This window comes from Amblyomma mixtum, chromosome 7 (genome assembly GCF_055824585.1).
Source record: "Amblyomma mixtum isolate Tamu chromosome 7, ASM5582458v1, whole genome shotgun sequence".
NCBI classification, from domain to species: domain Eukaryota; kingdom Metazoa; phylum Arthropoda; class Arachnida; order Ixodida; family Ixodidae; genus Amblyomma; species Amblyomma mixtum.
In genome coordinates this window covers 104,031,888-104,050,459 of record NC_143018.1, presented here as the reverse complement: position 1 = coordinate 104,050,459, position 18,572 = coordinate 104,031,888, and the positions used below count along the sequence as shown (strand labels likewise).

The 18,572-nt window shown below is 47.9% G+C and overlaps 1 protein-coding gene across 1 annotated transcript; it reads right to left on the bottom strand.

The window, feature by feature from the left end:
* Nucleotides 1-235: 235 nt before the first annotated feature.
* LOC149337076 (TNF receptor-associated factor 6-like) lies at nucleotides 236-11,701 on the bottom strand. Its single transcript, XM_089554820.1, has 2 exons — nucleotides 11,414-11,701; nucleotides 236-1,345 (listed from the first exon to the last, which is right to left on the bottom strand). Exons 1-2 carry the CDS (start codon nucleotides 11,699-11,701, stop codon nucleotides 236-238), a joined length of 1,398 nt encoding a protein of 465 aa, XP_089410946.1.
* Between the last annotated feature and the right edge of the window lie 6,871 nt (nucleotides 11,702-18,572).

Below are 18,572 nucleotides of genomic sequence, written 5' to 3'. Positions count from 1 at the left end.
TTTCTCAGGTCACTGATCGACTTACAACAGAAATGAAAAAAAAGTGAGAACATTTTCTTTTTAATGAGTCAAGGTCAAAACGGTAACTACATGCAGACAAATAGGAATAGAGAGCCGTCGAGCCGCTTTAACAAGATAACGGAATACAAAATATCAGACATTCCAAAAGATTTCTCTCAAGCACAGGTACCCTTTGAGAAAGCCCCCTAGTCTCCTCGTCTCATTCACATGCGTGTCAGGGCTGCAACTCCCATCTGACCATAAGGGTGTCCTTTTCAACGAAACCGCCAACGATTAGGTCGTTGAGGTCAAGTGCTTTGCCGACAAAATACGCGGGTTGGTTTGCAGATTGAGTTGGCTTTTGAAATTCTTCATAAGAAGATTTTGGCGCTGCCACAGATTCCCGTTTTGAGCCGTCTTTGGGATGCAATATGCATAGGCTGATTTTGTGCGGGAAAGGCCACTGAAGAATGCCGTCCATGTCACCTTTGCACAGAACTATTGTCGTGCAAAGTTTGATAGATTCACCTTCCTTTTCCAGGAGGACGCCAGGGCATATGCAGTACCCGCGCAGGTAGACCTTCTGGCTTACGTATACAGACCAGCCATGTTTTAGTGCCTCGTATTTAAGCCCATTAACACCTTTTACATAGAATATGGACATAGCCACTTGAAGTTTAGGATGCGCAATGAAATGTCTAATTTTCTCCACTGCCGTCTGCGTAGTTTCCTTAACTTCAGCCTTGATGGAATTTTCAATCTGCGCGAACTGGTCTCGAGTGCCCCTCGACTGCTTTTCAAGTTCGTTTTCAAGTGTTCTTTGTAATGTGTTTATGCTCCCGGGAATATTAGTGACAGCATCACCTAATGTAGTGACACATGATTTCATTTCCTCTGTAGACGTAGTGATGTCACGCATGCCTTCAATCAGAAAGTCGTAATTTTGCCGCGTCGCAGCAGCCAGTTCTTGTTTTAGAGATTTCTTCAGAGTTTTTATGGCATGGCAGACTCCGTTTAGTGTGTCACCGTGCGTGGCAGTGTCAGCCACAAGGCGCTCAAATAACCTCGTGCTTTCCGAGCAGAATTTGAAAAGCAGGCGGCTGAAAGCATTGAAACACTGGACGGTATCCTCGCACTGGGACGGAACTGCAGCTTGGGTTTCAAGAGGCGTCACTTTTGTTTCACAGCCCGACAATAAATGGGGACAAACGTCGCTGAAAAGAACACAAGCAGAACACTTGGGGCAGGAAACCGAGTGGTGTAAACATTCGCGCTGAAAGTGCCGGAAAACCTCAGAAGCGGCCATCACAGAACGGCAGCCACGTTCTTCATTCCAGCAGCGGACCTGGAAAATTAAAAAAAAAAAAATGGTACTATTCGCGGGACACCAAGAAGCGCATCATGGCGTACTCCGCCATTATACTCTCTCGATAAAGTGCTTAAGGCTGTGCAACTAATTTCTTGGTCGCACAAATTCCCCTTAAAAAAGGGGCCGTCTTTTTTTCTTCCCATCTTATAAATTGTGGTGCGTATGCAATGAAAACACTCGAAACGAGACCACCGCATGGTGTATCTCGGATTCCTTCCTTGAACGCACGGTCAACAGTGTGAGGCTAGGCTTGTTGCTGCGATGGGAAAAGAAAGGGAAGAATGGAAGACAAATAAGGCGGCGCGGCTTATATTCACAATTGTTAGCTGATCATGTTTTATTGGTTTAACGTCCCAAACGAAATCAGGCTATGAGGAATGCCGTAGTAAAGGGCTTCGGAAATTTCGACCACCCGGGGTACTTTAACGTGCGCTGACATCGCAGAGTACACGGGCCTCTAGAATTTCGCCTCCATCGAAATTCGATCGCCGCAGCCGGGATCGAGCCCACGTCTTTTGCGACAGCAGCCGTGCAATATAAGCACTGAGCGACTGCGGCGGCGCCTAATAGTTACTGAATATAAATTATCGCCTCTTGTCGACTTCTAGCGAATGTGTTTTAGCCATGCCGAGCGTTTGGTAAGAGATATTATAAATGGCGACCTCCCTATTCATTGCGTCTACAGAAATATTTTTTGCGCAACCAGGTAACAGCCCGGGCCTCCGAAAAAACACCGCTTCCGTGGCCTGGCATCACGCCAACGGTCTCCTAGCATGTCGGAATAATTACGAATGTCTTCTATGGTGGGTAGGATGAGGCGGTGTCGTATGTCGTGCAGAGCAGAGACGTGGTATATGCAAAGCAGTGACATACAATATAGCATCGGAGGTGGTGGAGTATGTCGTAACCAAAATCCCGATATAACGAGAGCGCCTGATAAAACGAAAAGTGGCGTGTTATGTCTTACCCGAAAACGGTGCATATGCCGTAGCTGAAAATACGAATATAACGAAAGCGCGGGATATAACAAAGACTTGTGTATGTTGTAATAGAATGCGGTGTAGTATATCGCAGCAAAAAATACGGATACAGTCAAGCACACTTATAACCGCAGCAGATATAACGAACGCTTGCTTATTACTAGCGACGGCGGTGCGATCGTCAAAATAAGTGCTAGGGCAAGGACATTGCGTTTCAGATAGAACGAACTCGTATGGCTGCAGAACTTTGATACAGCGAACGAGGAGATGCTGTAAATTCTGTCCCACAGCCGAAAGCGACTTTCTTGCCAAAGCGGAGAGCGACGACCGTCTCCTAGTCTTCATCTCATCATCTTCTCGCTTCCTGCGGAAATAACGCGCCGACCAAAAAGAGAGAAAACAAAAGTAACAATTACAGTACGTTTCGAGGGCCGCAAAAACTTGACCAGACGCGACCGTGAAAAACGCACGTTTTAAAAGCTGACGCCTAGCTCTGGTGTGTTAGTAATCTGTGCAAGAGCGAGAAAAACTGATGATCACACTTTGTCATTGGGAAGAGTCGCAAAGCGTAGTGCTTTGGAAGCTACTTTCTCGCATGCTAAATACATGACGCAAAGGTCCAAATGGTTCGCAACTTTTTTTATTCTATCAGTGGGCCACTGGTCTTAAGTTTAGAGGGAGCATGTAGACACAAACGAGTCGTTCGTCGGGTGGCTTGCTGAGTTCGCCCGGAATATAGCCAAAAAAAAATGGGTGAGGCTTAGCTAAGGTTAAGCCTTGTCAGATGCCAAGCATATTGATGGCTAGGCTTGGTAATACTTGGCTTTCCTTGGTTGAATACTTGGTCATTTTAATACAACCACTAGAAGCCTTCGTCGTGGGGGAAGACAACGCCATGGCTACAGCGGAACGCCGACTAACCCCGAGACGCGCGTTGGGTGAGCGCCTGGATTGCCACGGAAGCCGCGTCCGCCTGCCCGGTGGAGCGAGCGTTTCACCTACACCGAGTGTAAACGCGCGTTCGAAATGCGGGGGAATGCCGCTCGAGGACATTCCGGCGTCTGTGCGATGACATCGTTCTCCCTCTCCCAGCGCGTGACGGCGATCTGTCGTGACGTCATCGTGTCACGTGGTTGGTCGCGTACAGCTCCGAGCGACGGCGCGAGGTGGGGGACCTGTTTCTTATCTGTCATGACGTCATCGTGTCACGTGGTGTGACGTCATCGTGTCACATGGTGTGACGTCATCGTGTCACGTGGTTGGACGCGTACAGCCACGGTGACGGCGTGGGGCATAGCTCTAGCAATATGCTTCGCATAAAAATAGGGAGGTCCTGCGCGTGCTCGAAAACTGCGCGGCCACGTTCTTGACCACATTCTTCTCTTCTGCCAACGAACACGACGAGGATCATAAGCAACTGTACATTCACACCGTAAAACAGCGCGCTTACACGGGACGAAGAAAGAAGACACGCACACACACAGCGCTGAACTTACAACTGCATGGTTTATTGCATTGCTCGCAATAAATACCGGAAAGGAAAACAAAAAACAAGCGCGCTGTTTTACGGTGTGATCATGTACCAACTGGCCCGGCAACTATCCTTAATCCTTAAAACTGGACATTGCCATAATTCACGTGCTCAAGTTGTCCCGCACCTTGATCACGAATCAACCCGTATGGGAGTTTTAGTGTTGGGCGTCATCTTTTAAACTCTATATGCGGAAACATTACTCAATCAATATGGAGTAACAATGTGCCAAATTACCTCTTTTACTTCCTGCACAAAATAAGAGCCACAAAAGAGGCCTCTTCTCCATATAACTCCCATTTTTAAATGGAGTTTCTTGGTCTCAGTGCGCCCCAAGTCGCCAATGGAGTAAAAGAAAAATCACCACTTTGCGCCTACCGCCCCGCAGCCAGCGTCTCGTCTGCTTCTGACCAGCCGTCTTATAATGGCGGTGAGTGACGCCCCTTAGGTTGCCATAGTCGCTGGATCTCTGCTCACTTCTGCTCCTTCACGGGCACCTGTCACGGTACAGGATATCGGCTTGTCGCCGTCTTCCGCTACAGTAACCTACATAATTTGACTGCTCCTGTGAAGTCTCCAGTGCTCTAGCCATACCTGACCTTCCTTTGTTATTGTCACAACCCTGTTACAGGCATAATTCTCAGCTTTTTTAGTATGGTTCTCGCGATGTGTTGGTGCAGATTATAATGTGTACCATGAACATTGAACTGTGATAGAACATAGCTTCGCTACTGAGCTCTTAATTGAGCTTATGTGGCTACATTTTCCCTATGTCATATTGCAAAGCCGAGCATTGAAAGAAGTGAATATGGAAGCAAACACTGCCATACCAAACTACCTCCAGGGGTGCTTTCTTCATCTTATCTGCCCTGGTTCTTAGTCAAATAAAGTGTGGTGCATGAGCGTGAAAGCTACCCTGCGATTCCTTTTCAGTTTTAAACTAGTGACTATAACGTTACTTCCCTTTATCTAAAAACATAGCCAAACTAACTATCTCGTACAGCGAAAGCAGGCAACAAGCAGACGACTCCGGCTGCTTCCGCCTGCGGTTTCCCAAGCTAATATGCCGGCGGCACCCGCAGCTGGCCGGACGCGTTTTGACTTGTGGCGACTCATCGTCTTTGCGCATCTTGCGCGACGTGATGTCGCCAGAGATGACTTCGCTGGTGCGGATGACGACACGAACATTTGGAAGCCATGCACTGACGCGAAGTACGAAAAACCTCGCATTGCCTGAAATCGATTAAGGAGAATTACTAGGATGAGATGCCCCTTGCTTCCTTGAGCGCTTCCACCGTGATTAGTTATACCGCGTACCTAAACGAGCTGGTTGGTAGCAAGGGTATCGGTGAGGAGCATTTTACTTCTTTGGAGACTTAAAATCATCGTAATAGGGTTCAGTCCAAATATCCAGATCCACAAAGAGGATTTACACCGCCCGACGTGGTACTTCCGGCTGTAAGATGGGACGTCCACTATGAACCTCGGATAGAACGGATGCAATCCGTGGGACCGTCAATTTCATTATAAGTGGGCTCGACTGTGTAAAGAAAGCACCGTGTTATGTAATAAAGAGAGATGGCGTTTGATGCCCCAGCAGCTAGCGCCGACGAAGGAGAGAAAGATGACGGGAGGCGAAGCTGACGAAGTTAGGGTTTGCGCTTCCGAACGCTCCTCACTGAACTCTGGCCAATCCCCCGTCGTGGGTATGTGCCATGCCACCAAGGCAACAATAACAACGCTGGTCTGCTGAGCAGCACCGCTGGAACAAGTACTGTGGCTATCCATACTGGTTTGGTTTGGTTTATGGGGTTTAACGTCCCAAAGCGACTAAGGTTATGAGAGACGCCGTAGTGGAGGGCTCCGGAAATTTCGACCACCTGGGGTTCTTTAACGTGCACTGACATCGCACAGTACACGGGCCTCGAATTTCTCCTGCAAAGAAATTCAGCCGCCGCGGCCGGGATCGAACCCGCGTCTTTCGGGCCAGCAGCCGAGCACCATAGCCACTGAGCCACCGCGGCGGCCTCTATCCATACTAACTCTGCGAGTCGCCTCATTACACTTGGTGGAGGTGCTGCCTGTCCTCCCCCTGGATCTACGCCGCGATGCCCAGGCTGCCAGGCTCTACCACGACATCCGACACCCCGGCCCAACCTGCCCAGCCTGTCCCCACCGCTGTCATCTGTTCAGGTGCCGCCCGTCAGCGCGGCCCAGCGATCTTGAGCGGCACTGACGACACAGACGTAGAAAACTGGCTCGCCTCCTACGAACGCGTGAGCGCTTACAACAAATGAGATGACGTCGTTAAGGTCACGAACGTCCTCTTCTATGTGACCGACGTCGTCAACTTATGGTTCCGTAACCACGAAGTTGATTTTACTATCTGGGCGGCTCTCAAAACCAGCCTCACTGACATCTTCGGACGTCCCGCTGTTCGTAAACCTCGTGTCGAACAACGTTTGCGCAGTCGTGCCCAGCAGAATGGCGAGAATTTCTCCAGCTATATCGAGGATGTCGTTGACATGTGTAAGCGGCTCAATCCATCTATGAGCGAGGCAGACAAAATCAGACACATTCTGAAAGATTCAAGACGAAGCATTTCAAATGTTGGTGTCTAAAGATCCCCAAACTGTCTTCGACGTCGTCTCTTTGTGTCAACGCTACGACGAGCTCCGCAAACAGCGTCATTTCACCCGGCGTGCCATTTGCCCAGACAACTTTTCGAACTTGGCGGTAGGCGGTACTGCTAACGATCAGCCGACCATTCTTCAGCACATCAAGCAGTTTGTGCGGGAGGAGGTCACCCATCAATTATCGCTGGTTAGCAGCCAACCAGGCCCAACACCATCGCTGTCGCCTTCTATCCAGCGTGTCATCCAGGAGCAGGTAGCCGAGGTCCTGCCGCCCACTAATCCACCTCCTCTGGTCACTGCACCACTGACATATGCTGAAGCAGTCATCCGGCCACGACCTCAGCTGGTTGTTCCGACTTATGCGCCACCTGTCACAGTGTACCCTCAGCAGCAGCTCGCCCCTGCACTGCCACTAACTCACCATCCTTCCCCTTGCACCAGTCCAGGCGACTCACACAGTTAGTATGGACGGCCACAGTCCTTGTTCCAGCGGTGCTGCTCAGCAGACCAGCGCTCGGAAGCGCGAACCCGAACTTCAGCAGCTTCGCCTTCCTTCTTTCTCTCCTTCGTCGGCACTAGCTGCTAGGGTATCAAACCCCATCTCTATTTCTTAGTTATAACGAATAGTTCAGCGGTGTTTTGTAACTGAAGAAAAAGAAACACACGCTATGGCGTCCACTCTTAGGCAGGTGCCTAAAGGCCCATTCACACGACGAACCAAATTGTTTCGTCCGGGCACGGACACGGCACCATTTGATCAGGCGTCACTGGCTCCGCCTCGTCCGAGAGCGGCGCATGCTTCGCAAGCCAAAAAATTACCTACGATGACGTTACTTCCTAATGCGAAATTTGAGCGCAGCAAATAAGCTGTTTCACCTTTTCGATAGATTGAGGCAAAGAAATCGGGCAACACATGTATGCGCTATCACAATTTTTTTTTTAGCAGACGGAGGACTTCCATCGGTCGTCTCGCTCATGGCTCAGAAAGAACTGGCAGATAATTTCGCAGTGGCGAACGGCAGCGGCAATTTCGGCTCGGGCGGTGCACATATACAGATCCGCCGCCACCGATCTGGCTCTGATTGCCACCGCACAGGGCGAACGGCAGCGGCAATTTCGGCTCGGGCGGTGCACATATACAGATCCGCCGCCACCGATCTGGCTCTCTGATTGCCACCGCACAGGGGTTGCATTGGAGGAGGAGCGAAGAAAGGAATTAAGTTCGAGCCGGCGCTTTGACAACCGGAGACTCGCAGGAAGAGGGGGGAGGGGGGCGGCGTGTACACCCAGCGGCAAACGATGGGGGCAGAAGCGCGCGCAGCAAGCGGACAACACGATAAAGGGAGGAGGGAAGAGATAGCAGCGACTGACTGATGCCGCTGACGCGGACAACACGATAAAGGGAGGAGGGAAGAGATAGCAGCGACTGACTGATGCCGCTGACGCCGATAGTGAGTCAACCCCAGCTGCGGATGAAAGGGGGGCGGAGCTGGTTACGAGGCCGACGCCGACGACAACGCCGACGACGACGACGACGCGAAACCCAGGAACGGACGCCAAAGAGCTGCGCTCTAAAATGGACGCTGGTTGCACACTGCCGCCTCAGCTGCAATCTGCAGCCCTTTAAGAAGTACGACTCGTGAGAGCACCTTCAACCCCGAGGGGGCTCCCTGAATAGCCGCAATTACTGGCATTTTCGCTTGTCGTATCTTTTATTAGGGTCGAGCGCTTCTCAGCGATTAAGTCGGTGAGGCCGGCGCAGTTACGTTGCCGGCCGATTTCCTTTATGCTGGGGCTATTGTGGGGTGCGGCACGAAACGTAGCACGTGAAGTCGGGTCACGTGGTTCTCTGTCCGCGGTCGGAATCAGACTTCGTCCATCCATTGGATCGGCCTTGAGCGCCTTCTAATTTTTTAATTTTTTATTCTGGAAGTAAACCGTTTCCCATATTTCACCTCAGAGTATAAATTCTCTGTGTCAAATAGCCCCGAACTGCGCACTCTTAGCCGTGCATTCATGTGTTTCCATGCACCTGGCAGGTAGAGTGCATGTAAACACTACCATATGAGCAAAAGGCAACAGGGCAACAGTAGCCTGTCCTCACTGCAGCACAAGATTAAATGAAAGCAATATTGATATTCAGAAAATATGCCTCCTTAACTGTGAAGTGGGAGGGGTGTTACTAGGCGCAAACAACATGGCCCTATAGCGAATAGGCTTGCTTGGTAAAATTTGAATGAGGTGAATTCTAGTAGGCATGTCTGCAATATACATTATAGCCGGATTTGAAGGCTATCGCGCGAGCACTGGCCGGCCTAGAGTGTCAGGCGCCTAGCGGCCGGTTTCGGATCAATGAAAATCACCACTTCGCATTCTCTGCCTCGTTTGCTGTTGCATGCTACAACCATCACCATCACCCTTTCCTTATTCTAAGCTTTCCATTCTTTGCGATCAAGTGTAGACTTGGTTAGCTCTTATTTTCGCGGACGATAATAAAATTGGCTGAAAGATCCGGTGAACCTGATCCTTGGCACTGCTTCATTCGAACGACTTTCTTAGTTGCTAAAAAAGTACCATCACAACATCGCCTCGTGTCAGCATCAGCAATGAAATTTCGCAGGAGATTTCTGCACAACGGTGTTTCTGCTGCAGTGTTGAATGCTATCCCGGACCACTTGTCGCCGTAAAAATGCCTCGACGACTTACGTTAGAGAAGCGCTACTGCATTGTTTCTTCGGGGACGTTCATATCCCAGTAAGAGATTTCCCGGACGGTGACTCGTCCACAGCAGACAGTCAACCGCAATCTTCGAGCCTTTACCGAGGAAACCACTTGGAAAATGCCGCGCATCAAAGGAGGCCTAAGGAGGCGCATCAAAGGAAAGAAACTCACGAGGAAGACGCCATGATAACAGATGCCGCCGTCACCGATCCCTTCAAGACAGCAAATAAACTGAAAGAAGATCTTCGCCTTCGCCTAAGCTTTTCGGCTATCCGAAGACAATTTAATGCTGCAGCTCTGAAAGCCCACGTGGCTGGGAGAAAGCCCCATTCGACCAGCCGGCATCGTAGGAAGCGAACATTGTTGTGGAACTTGTTGTTTCTTTATTTTTTTTCTGCGATACCACCGTGTACTTATGCACTGGTGTCCTGATAAATCAATTCTGTTTTTAGTTCTGCTCTCTTTTGTCCCTTCCTCGTCTGTTTTCAAGCCGTTGCGCTGCTTTAGAAGAACGATGCCACCTTATCTCTCCTTGCTACGGTAATACGGTACAGAAACAAAAAAGAAAAGCAGTAAGGAATCATAAAGAAGAAAAAGCGGTTCCCTGCGATGATACGCTATCCGGTGGGAAGGTGGAATAAATGAGGCACAGACGGCCGCAGAAAGCATGGCCATCTTGGAGGCACCCGAACGGCGGCACCCAAAACACGGCGGACAGTAGGACACCGAGAGCACGGCGTCCTTAATTGGCAGCGACACAGATGGGAGCCGGGGGAGGGGGGGGGGGGGGGGGGGGAGGCCGACAACAAACAGCGCTTCGGCCCTGCATTTAACGCCCGCGAGCGGTCCCTCTCCCGAACGGCAGATGCCAGCCACAGTGCAAGTGTGGCCAACGAACCACGCGCAAGGAGCAGTCGTCGGAAGAAGACGTATGTAAGGATTCCTGAATACAACCGATGTTTTTGTTATCGATATTCAGTTGTTCTCCACGTGTGATTTTTCCGCTATTACTTCAACCGTAAAGTTTAAAATTCAAAGTAATTGTACTGTTAAATTCAGAAGCTACTACAAATACTAAGGTGGATTGTCCTGCCGTTATAAACTCCCGCAAATCATGATGTGCCGGGGGATGATCAGAAGCATGATTCGCCCACAATTCTCGACGACCGCACATCAAAAGTATTTATTTTTTAAACGTTTAGAGCATGGCTGGCCAAAATATTTCGCCATAGCGGAAATGATAACGTCAAAGCTAGGAAAAATAGTAGAGGTACTGAGCATTTTGTCCAAATTGGCCTTTTTACTTGCCGCGTCCTTCCTTTTTTCCTTTGTTTGGGGCCTTCCGAAAAGAATAGAAAAGCAAAAATATTAGTGGAGGGAGGCCGCAAAAAACGAACGCGTCGCGGACTTAACGTCATGTTCTTCCGAATATTGCTTAGGGTGGCAAATAGTTCTTGGCTTAGCAGCAGTCCGGTTACACGCGAGATGCAGCTTCCTAGCGTCCATTTCCAGATAAAACCCAAGAATACGGCGCGCGCAGTACCACTGCTGCCTGTTCGGTGAAGTAAAATAAAAAAAATTAAGAGCTACTTGCCCAGAAGGGAGCGGCGCCTGTTTAAGGAAGAACAAAGAGTAAGGGAAGCTCACTTAATACCTCCCTCGCCACAGCAGAGGATTCTGAGCTACGGCGCTGTTGCTGTTCTCGGTCGACGCTCGCAATAATATTGAAATCACGCTAGACTGTACCTAGTTACATGACAGTACTGTCAGCTTACTACCAGCTTTTGGTTTCCAGTGCTTGCGCTGTTTATACGCACTTTGATGATTACATTAAACCTAAATTTACCCGCCGCGGTGGCTCAGTGGTTACGCAACTCGGCTGCTGGCCCGAAAGATGCGGATTCGATCCCGGCCGCGAGTCGAGTTTCGAAGGAGGCGAAATTCTAGAGGCCCGTGTACTGTGCGATGTCAGTGCACGTTAAAGTAACCCCAATAAACCAAACCAAACGAAATATGAATTCATACTATTGGGAGAGCGTTTAAACACTAAGCAAATGCGCCGTTTTACCAGCACTTTTCTGTTCTCCGCGTGTGCAGTTAATCAGTTTTCTGTGGATAGAAGAAAAAAGGGAAAAAGTCGCAGCAAATACTGCAAAAATTTTTAACTTCATCTCACCTCTCTTTTCAGCAGCTCCTCGCCAGGAACGTCATTCCAGTTAACACGGTCCTTGTCGTGGCACTCGTAGCCGTCCAGTGGGCAGACGTGCAGGCCGTCTTTCACGCTTTGTTCGTAGCAAACCTCGCACAGGACGTCCTTGCAGGGCAGCACTGCCGTCCTCTTGCGAACCAGTCCGCAGGCGGAGCATAGTCTACTGGGTTCAATGGGCTCGACGAACCCGAGGGGCCTCCAGTCGAGTTCCGGGGAGAACCCGACCAGAGTATACTGTAAATTTCCGGAAGGCATCGATCCTCACGCACGTTCGCTGCAGAGGCGGCCTGAACAACTGCCGCTTTCCGCCCCCTTCGATAGGAGCTTTTATTTTTGTTCTTTTTTTGGTTGGTCGTCATAGCGATAGTCGAGGCTGCCGCCTCGCCCCCTGGTTAAACATATCGCTGGCCGTATCTCTTACGTTTAATATCTGTGCTTGACATCAAAGTTATTGTAGGCGCAGCAGCCGTGTTTCAAGGCGCATCATCCTCTGCATATACTATATCTGATGCTTTCCGTAAGAAAGAAACATCTGCTCAGTAAACACGTCACTGCGACAGGTGAGCCCGCACAATTGCCCTCAGACACGTGGACCATTTTTTCTTGCAAGATTAACATGGAAACAGCAGTTGAAGAATCCCACTTGCGGTCAATGTTTTTAGACTGCCCTCCGGAGGGGTGCAATCTGCGGCTTTGGGTTTCAAGTTTATATATAGCGGCGAGTATGCAGGGTGTATTAAGAAATATAGGATTCTAAGGGGTGGCTGATGAAAGCTAATATGGAATGCTATACAAATCTTCCACTTTTAGTTGGCATTCCATTTAATAACTCAGGCAAAAATTGCACTCCATGATTGAGAGCCATGAAAGGAAAAGCAGAACGCTGGGTTTCAAAACTAATAAGCCAAGACTAAAATAATGCTTTCAAAGTCTCGCAAGCTAATACAAGGCGGTCAGACGAGCGCAGTAAATAGTAAGCGGGACTATATACGTTCTATGGCGATGCAGCCAGTGCAGATGAAGACCATGAGAGGGAAATATTTAGAAGAATGAAAATTGCTTGAAGTGCATTAGAACAGGTTTTTTGAGCCCAGCGCTTGGCTTGCGGTCTAGGTTTCTTCGATGTCGCCCTCGTTTCCTTTGCGCTGTCATTTTTTTTTTTTTGCTGTGATCTTTGAGGTAATGAACAGCAGTTTGCGAGTGTGTCTCGATAAAATCTATATATTAGTCACAACTTCCGAGTAATAGCGGATCGGCGGAAATTTGAGGCTAGCTAAAAAGCTTCAACGTAAATAAAAGGCTGCGCAGCGGGTGATAAGAAGGAAAATGTTATATGTTACATTAAGATATAGAATGAGAGGATAGTGGATGAATGAACCCAGGTGGGTTAATGATATTGCATTAGTAATGAAACTACAGCTCCTTTGTAAACTCTCCAGGGTATTCTCCCCCTGGAAACCAGCTTGCGCGAAAGGATGTCCCGACGATGCCCAACGAAAGTATGCAATCGACAGCTGCTTTTAAGGCGAAAGCCTTTAATGCCTCATTGTTGTCGGCAGAAGGTTGTCGCCATAAGGTTGTCAGCAGAAGGTTGTCAGCAGAAGGTTGTCAACAGAGGTATCACGCTTTTCTAGTCAGACCAGAAAAAAAAAAGTCGTTATTCTCGTTCTTCTGCCGTCTGCGTAGCTCGCTGATGCTTCCTCTTTACATTCTGCCGAGGTGTCTTGCTTGCTTGAGGCGGCATCTGACAGGCTTGACGAGAGGAGCGAACCGGCGTTGGTGCCTACCAGCCTCGCGCTGCGACGGCGCGAGATGGGGCCCCGTTTTTTTTTTTACACAGATGGTATGACGTCACTCCGCGCGGCGCCCCTGGTGAGAGGAGCGGGAGTTAGGCCGCCGTTGGTGCCTACCCGCCTCGCGCTGCGACGGCTCGAGATGGGGCCCCGTTTTTACACAGATGGTATGACGTCATGCCAAAGGCCATGCCAAAGGTCAAGGGGTGCCTACCACCGCCTCGCGCTGGAACGGGCTGAGGTGGTAGCTAAAGTAGTATTGCTTCGCAATAAAATATTTGTGCACGATGGGATTCAAACCACCATCCTTCCGTTCCGCAGCCGAGCGGGCTAATGGCTACGCTACTTCCTACCAACGCATATGTAGTCCTCCTTGACTAGGACGCTAGAAATTGTTTGCAGAAAGACGTCGAATCAGACGAATGCATTTAAGATTTACAAACAATTGTGTACTTAATTAACAGAATTAATTAATTAACGCCACAAAAGTTCTGGCGATATTTCACAGATAGAAAGAATCAAATAGAACAGATAGTGGATGGCGACGTAGTCGTGACAGAAAAGAAAGATATTGCAAACGTATTTAATCAATTTCTGCAATCAGTTTTCACGAAGGATAGATGTGACAGTGACGGTGATCTTTAGTCCGCGGAATGTAATACCCAATAGAAGACCTACGCATTACAAGGTAGGGCGTGTTCCAGCCTTTGCTTACGTTGGATGCAAAAAAAATCGTGTGGCCCAGATGAAATACCGACGGTATTTCTTCAACGGTACGCTGAATGAATGTCGTATTATTTGCAGCTTTTATTCGAGAAATCTTTGCGGGATCATTCAGAACCTCAGGACTGGCGTGATGCCACCGTTGTTCCGATATTTAAAAGTGGCAATAGGCTATGTGTAAACAACTATAGACCGGTCTCGCTCACTTCTGTGTGCTGTAAAGTCCTAGAGCATACAATAGCAAAACATATTCTGTATTTTTTAGAAAAAAAAACGATTTATTATGCCCAGTTCAGCACGGTTTCCGATCTGGCCTTTCGACGGTGACACGGTTAATCGAAACTGTGCATGACCTTTGTACAGCTACAGATGAATGCCAACAGATATTTGTTGTATGTATAGACTTTGCGAAGGCATTTGATAAAGTTGCTCATCATGAACTACTTTCCAGGTTCAGAAGCCTAGGAATTAGTGAAAATGTAGTATTGTGGATTCAGGCATATTTAAAAAACCGTTATCAAAGGGCACAATCGGGAAAAGTGAATCGGGGAAGTGTGAAGTTGTGTCTGGAGTACCGCAGGGGTCTGTTTTAGGCCCACTATTGTTTTTATTGTATATTAATGATATTCCTTCTAATATTAACCCGCCTGTGAAAATTGAACTATTCGCCGATGATTGTTTAATTTACACGCGTGTAGCCTGCGCGGAAGATCAGATTAAACTAAATAAATGCCTGCAATCATTAAACTCGTGATGCCAGAGATGGGGCATGGTAATTAACTATAAATAATCTACATACACTCACTTAACTAAAAAACAGAACGTTATCAGATTATTAGCACCTTTATCTTTATTATTATTATTATTATCTTTATTATTATCGTTTAACACCTTTATTAGCAAAAAGCAGGACGATTTTTGTTGTCTGTGGATTGCGTGCTCGCCTCGCAATCCGATAGACGGGTGCGAACGTAGTAATCACTCCTAATATTCTTTATTTCTTTAATCTTTAATCTATATTCTTTAATCACTCTTTATTTCTAAAAACTGTAACTCCTTCCTCGAATTTTCTTCGCTATTTACCTACGACGTGTTTGGTGATGGAATGATTCCGCATTGCATAGGGCGACAGATCGATCAATTGGGCCTGACAGCTCATCGTTCCGCTGCGCGGTAGCGATCAGTGGCAGTCATCATTCCTACGAAGCATGACATCCTAGCAGACCACGTTAGCCTCTGCAGAAGTGTATCGGTGCATTCACTAACCCTTACTCTCTTTCCGGTTTGGTTCCGCGGCGCTGCACTGTGCGGCTGACGCTTCCCGAATATTATAATAGACTGAAGGGCTGTGCACACAAAATCTGGCAGCCTTTCGCCCGACAGGCTTTTCTTTATAGTTTTCTCCATAGACTAGTAGGGGCATCTGGCGTTAATACAATGCAACAACGTGCAATGCGTATTTACACATAACCTCACGAGATAGTGCAAGCGACTTGGGAACTCGTTGGCATTTCGGTGCAGATATCTGATTTTTTATGTTTCCACCAACTTCGTACGCAGCGGGGAGCGCCTGTCAAACGAAAAACTTTCGACAAAAGTATTTTTGAACGAGAAAGGATTTATGAACGCAATTTTTTTATGTATTGTAAGATTTAACTATAATAATGAGTATAACCGCAGATGTCCTTTCGACAGGCTCGCTTATTTTGGCTATTAAACTTTGTGGTATTGACAAAAGCGCTCCACATTGGTTTATTATGGAAGTCTTAAATCCTCCACGTGAGCGATAGACAAAGTTTAAAAGAAATATATTGCTACACATCGTAAGAATTGACCATTAGCTTCAATATCTGCATTACTGTGCCTTACAAGTTTCAAATAATCAAAACTTTTGTCGCAGATTGATGAACATAATTGCTTCAAAGTTAGTGAAAATCACAGGGGGGGGGGGGGGGGTGCAGCGAGTTCTTTTTTGCTTCCAATGACGCTGAGACGGCACGAGTGATGTGTCTTTAAACAATACTTGTAACCACAAACACGCAATGTACTGTGCGCGGAGACTGACGACGATATATTACCTCACATATGTAAACTTACGTGTTAACGGTAGCTGTGATGAAACTTGCTGGTTGAGTGCCATCTACGCAGTAACTTGCTGCACGGTTTTTTATTCACAGAAAATAAATTATTTGAGCCAAGCTAGCCGCTTAGCGCATTGATCAGTGCGAGCCAGTGCCATTAGTGACGTTTCCGACGGATAAGGTGCGCCAGTCTGGCGGGTGCAAGCAACGGGAACAGTAGCGACGGTACAAGCGTATTTACACACATTTTTTTGCACGTGGTGATCCAACATGACGAACAAATTTCTCCTTGTCTTTGCTGTTCTGTTTTGCGCTTGCGTAGTTTCTTGGTTGTGCCTCTCTGTTTCTGACATCTCTAGTTAATTTGCCCTGACCTATTTGTTGCGAGCACAATAAGATACCTAGCTTAGCCTCTATACTTCGAGCACGTTTATTTATTTATTCATTTATTGGCTTTTATTAATTTTTTTATTTACACTTGGCTTAGCCCTTGCGGGTGAAGCCAACTGATGCGGTGTTGTTCATTTCAGCCAGGAAATAAACAAGCTTTCGACGTTCCCATTGGCATTACGAAAATGCGCATTCGCTTGCACGGCGAATTCAGGAGCATTTAATGGCGCACACTTTCCGCTAGCATCAATCAGGATCTCCCCTTCGCACCTAGTCAACGCGGCATAGAATTGCACAGCCCCTCCTTGGGTCGTTCGCAAGCGTCATAGGGCTGCGGTTAGATGTTACGCTCCTGAGTCTGCGACGAGCGAGCAGCCGGAGCCTTCGCAAGTTGCGGTGCCGCTTTCTCTTTTCACTCCAAACTCGTTGCCTACCACCACGTAGCGGTTTTCCGCCTTTCCTTTCCTTCCTTACTTTCTCGCTACGCCAGTTGTGACTAAACCGCTATTCCCTCACCTCTTCTTGGCATTTTGGAAACGATGTTACCTCGGCGCCGTGGTCGAACAAATTTTGGTTATTTCGACGAGTTATGCGGACTGGACAGGTTGATCTTAAGGAAGGTAACAGCAGCGCAAAAAAATGGGGACACAGGAGATACACAACCAGCAGGACTGGCGCGGAAATGGCTCGCACGTTGTGTCTCTCTTGTGTCCCCGTTTTTTGTTTTTTTTTGCGCTGCTGTTACCTTCCTTAAGATGAACCACCGGCTAGCCCATACAAAAATTTTGATGGACAGGTTGGTTTGCCTGCAAGCTTCTTGAAAGCGAAGGTATACCACCACAAAAACAACAACACTCGTTAAAAAAGGTGACTAGATGAGATATGGAGGCATCGTCAAGGTTTCGGATGGCAGCATTGGTAATCTGATCCATGGAGTTGAAAATCGAACTGTCAGCCGTCTCTCCATGCCTGTGGGGACTCGTGGTACTACTTTTGACGCCACGCGAGACGGATCCAACCAAACGATGTAGTTTTAAGACAGTCTCTTCTCCCTTTTCACTTCCTTCATCTTTATCCTCACGGTGAAATTTTACTCTACGTTCCCACGGATTGGGAGGCAACACCTGGTGCTTACGTGCTATGGGATGCCTATGGACGTTACGGATGAAAGGTGATGTAAAATAATCTCTACTCCTGCACCTAAATGCACCGACAGAGCATTTCATTCTGCAGCGTATCTCATAGAACTTGGAATCCTTTGGAATTTCGCCAGCCCCACACCGCCACCGGTACGTACTACCTGCGCTTTTTACTCCTATCTTTCCGCCATCTTCATTCGTTTCCTCATGAATCAGCCCGGACTTCCTTCGAAACTTATGACGCTTTTCTCTTCGTAGGGAACCAATCTACGTATTTTCATGTTGTTATTTTCATGTTGTTATGTTATTTTCACGAGACCCCTTACTCGTTCGTGTTAAAACGGCTCAGATATGTGTTGAAAATATATGTGACAAAATCCTTCTGTGTGAGGTTGGCGAGGAAACTTGGACAACATGCAAGTACGTAGATTAGTTCCCTACGAAGAGAAAAGCGTTATAAGTTACAAAGGAAATCCGGGCTGATTCATGAGGAAACGAATGAAGATGGCGAGCGAAAGAATAGGAGTAAAAAGTGGTGGTAGTACATACCAGTGGCGGTGTGGGGCTTGCGAAATTCCAAAGGATTCCAGTTCTATGAGATACCCTGCACAATGAAATGCTCTGTCGGTGCATTTAGGTGCAGGAGTGGAGATTATTTTACACCGCCTTTCATCCGTAACGTCCATAGGCATCGCATAGCACGTAAGCACCTGGTGTTGCCTCCCAATCCGTGGGAACGCGGAATAAAATTTCACCGTGAGGATGAGGATGAAGGCAGTGAAAAGGGAGAAGAGACTGTCTTAAAACTACATCGTTTGGTTGGGTCGGTCTCATGCGGTGTCAGAAGTGGTACCACGAGTCCCCACAGGTATCGAGAGACGGCTGACAATTCGATTTTCAACTCGATGGATCAAATTACCAATACTGCCATCCGAAACCTTGACGATGCCTCCATATCTCATCTAGTCACCTTTTTTAACGAGTGCTGGAAATCAGCTAC

Coding starts and splice junctions, on each gene's coding strand:
- LOC149337076 (XM_089554820.1), bottom strand. CDS start 11,701: ATGCCTTCCGGAAATTTACAGTATACTCTGGTCGGGTTCTCCCCGGAA. Junction 1,346..11,413: donor AGGAGCTGCTGAAAAGAGAG/GTGAGATGAAGT, acceptor TTAATTTTCCAG/GTCCGCTGCTGGAATGAAGA.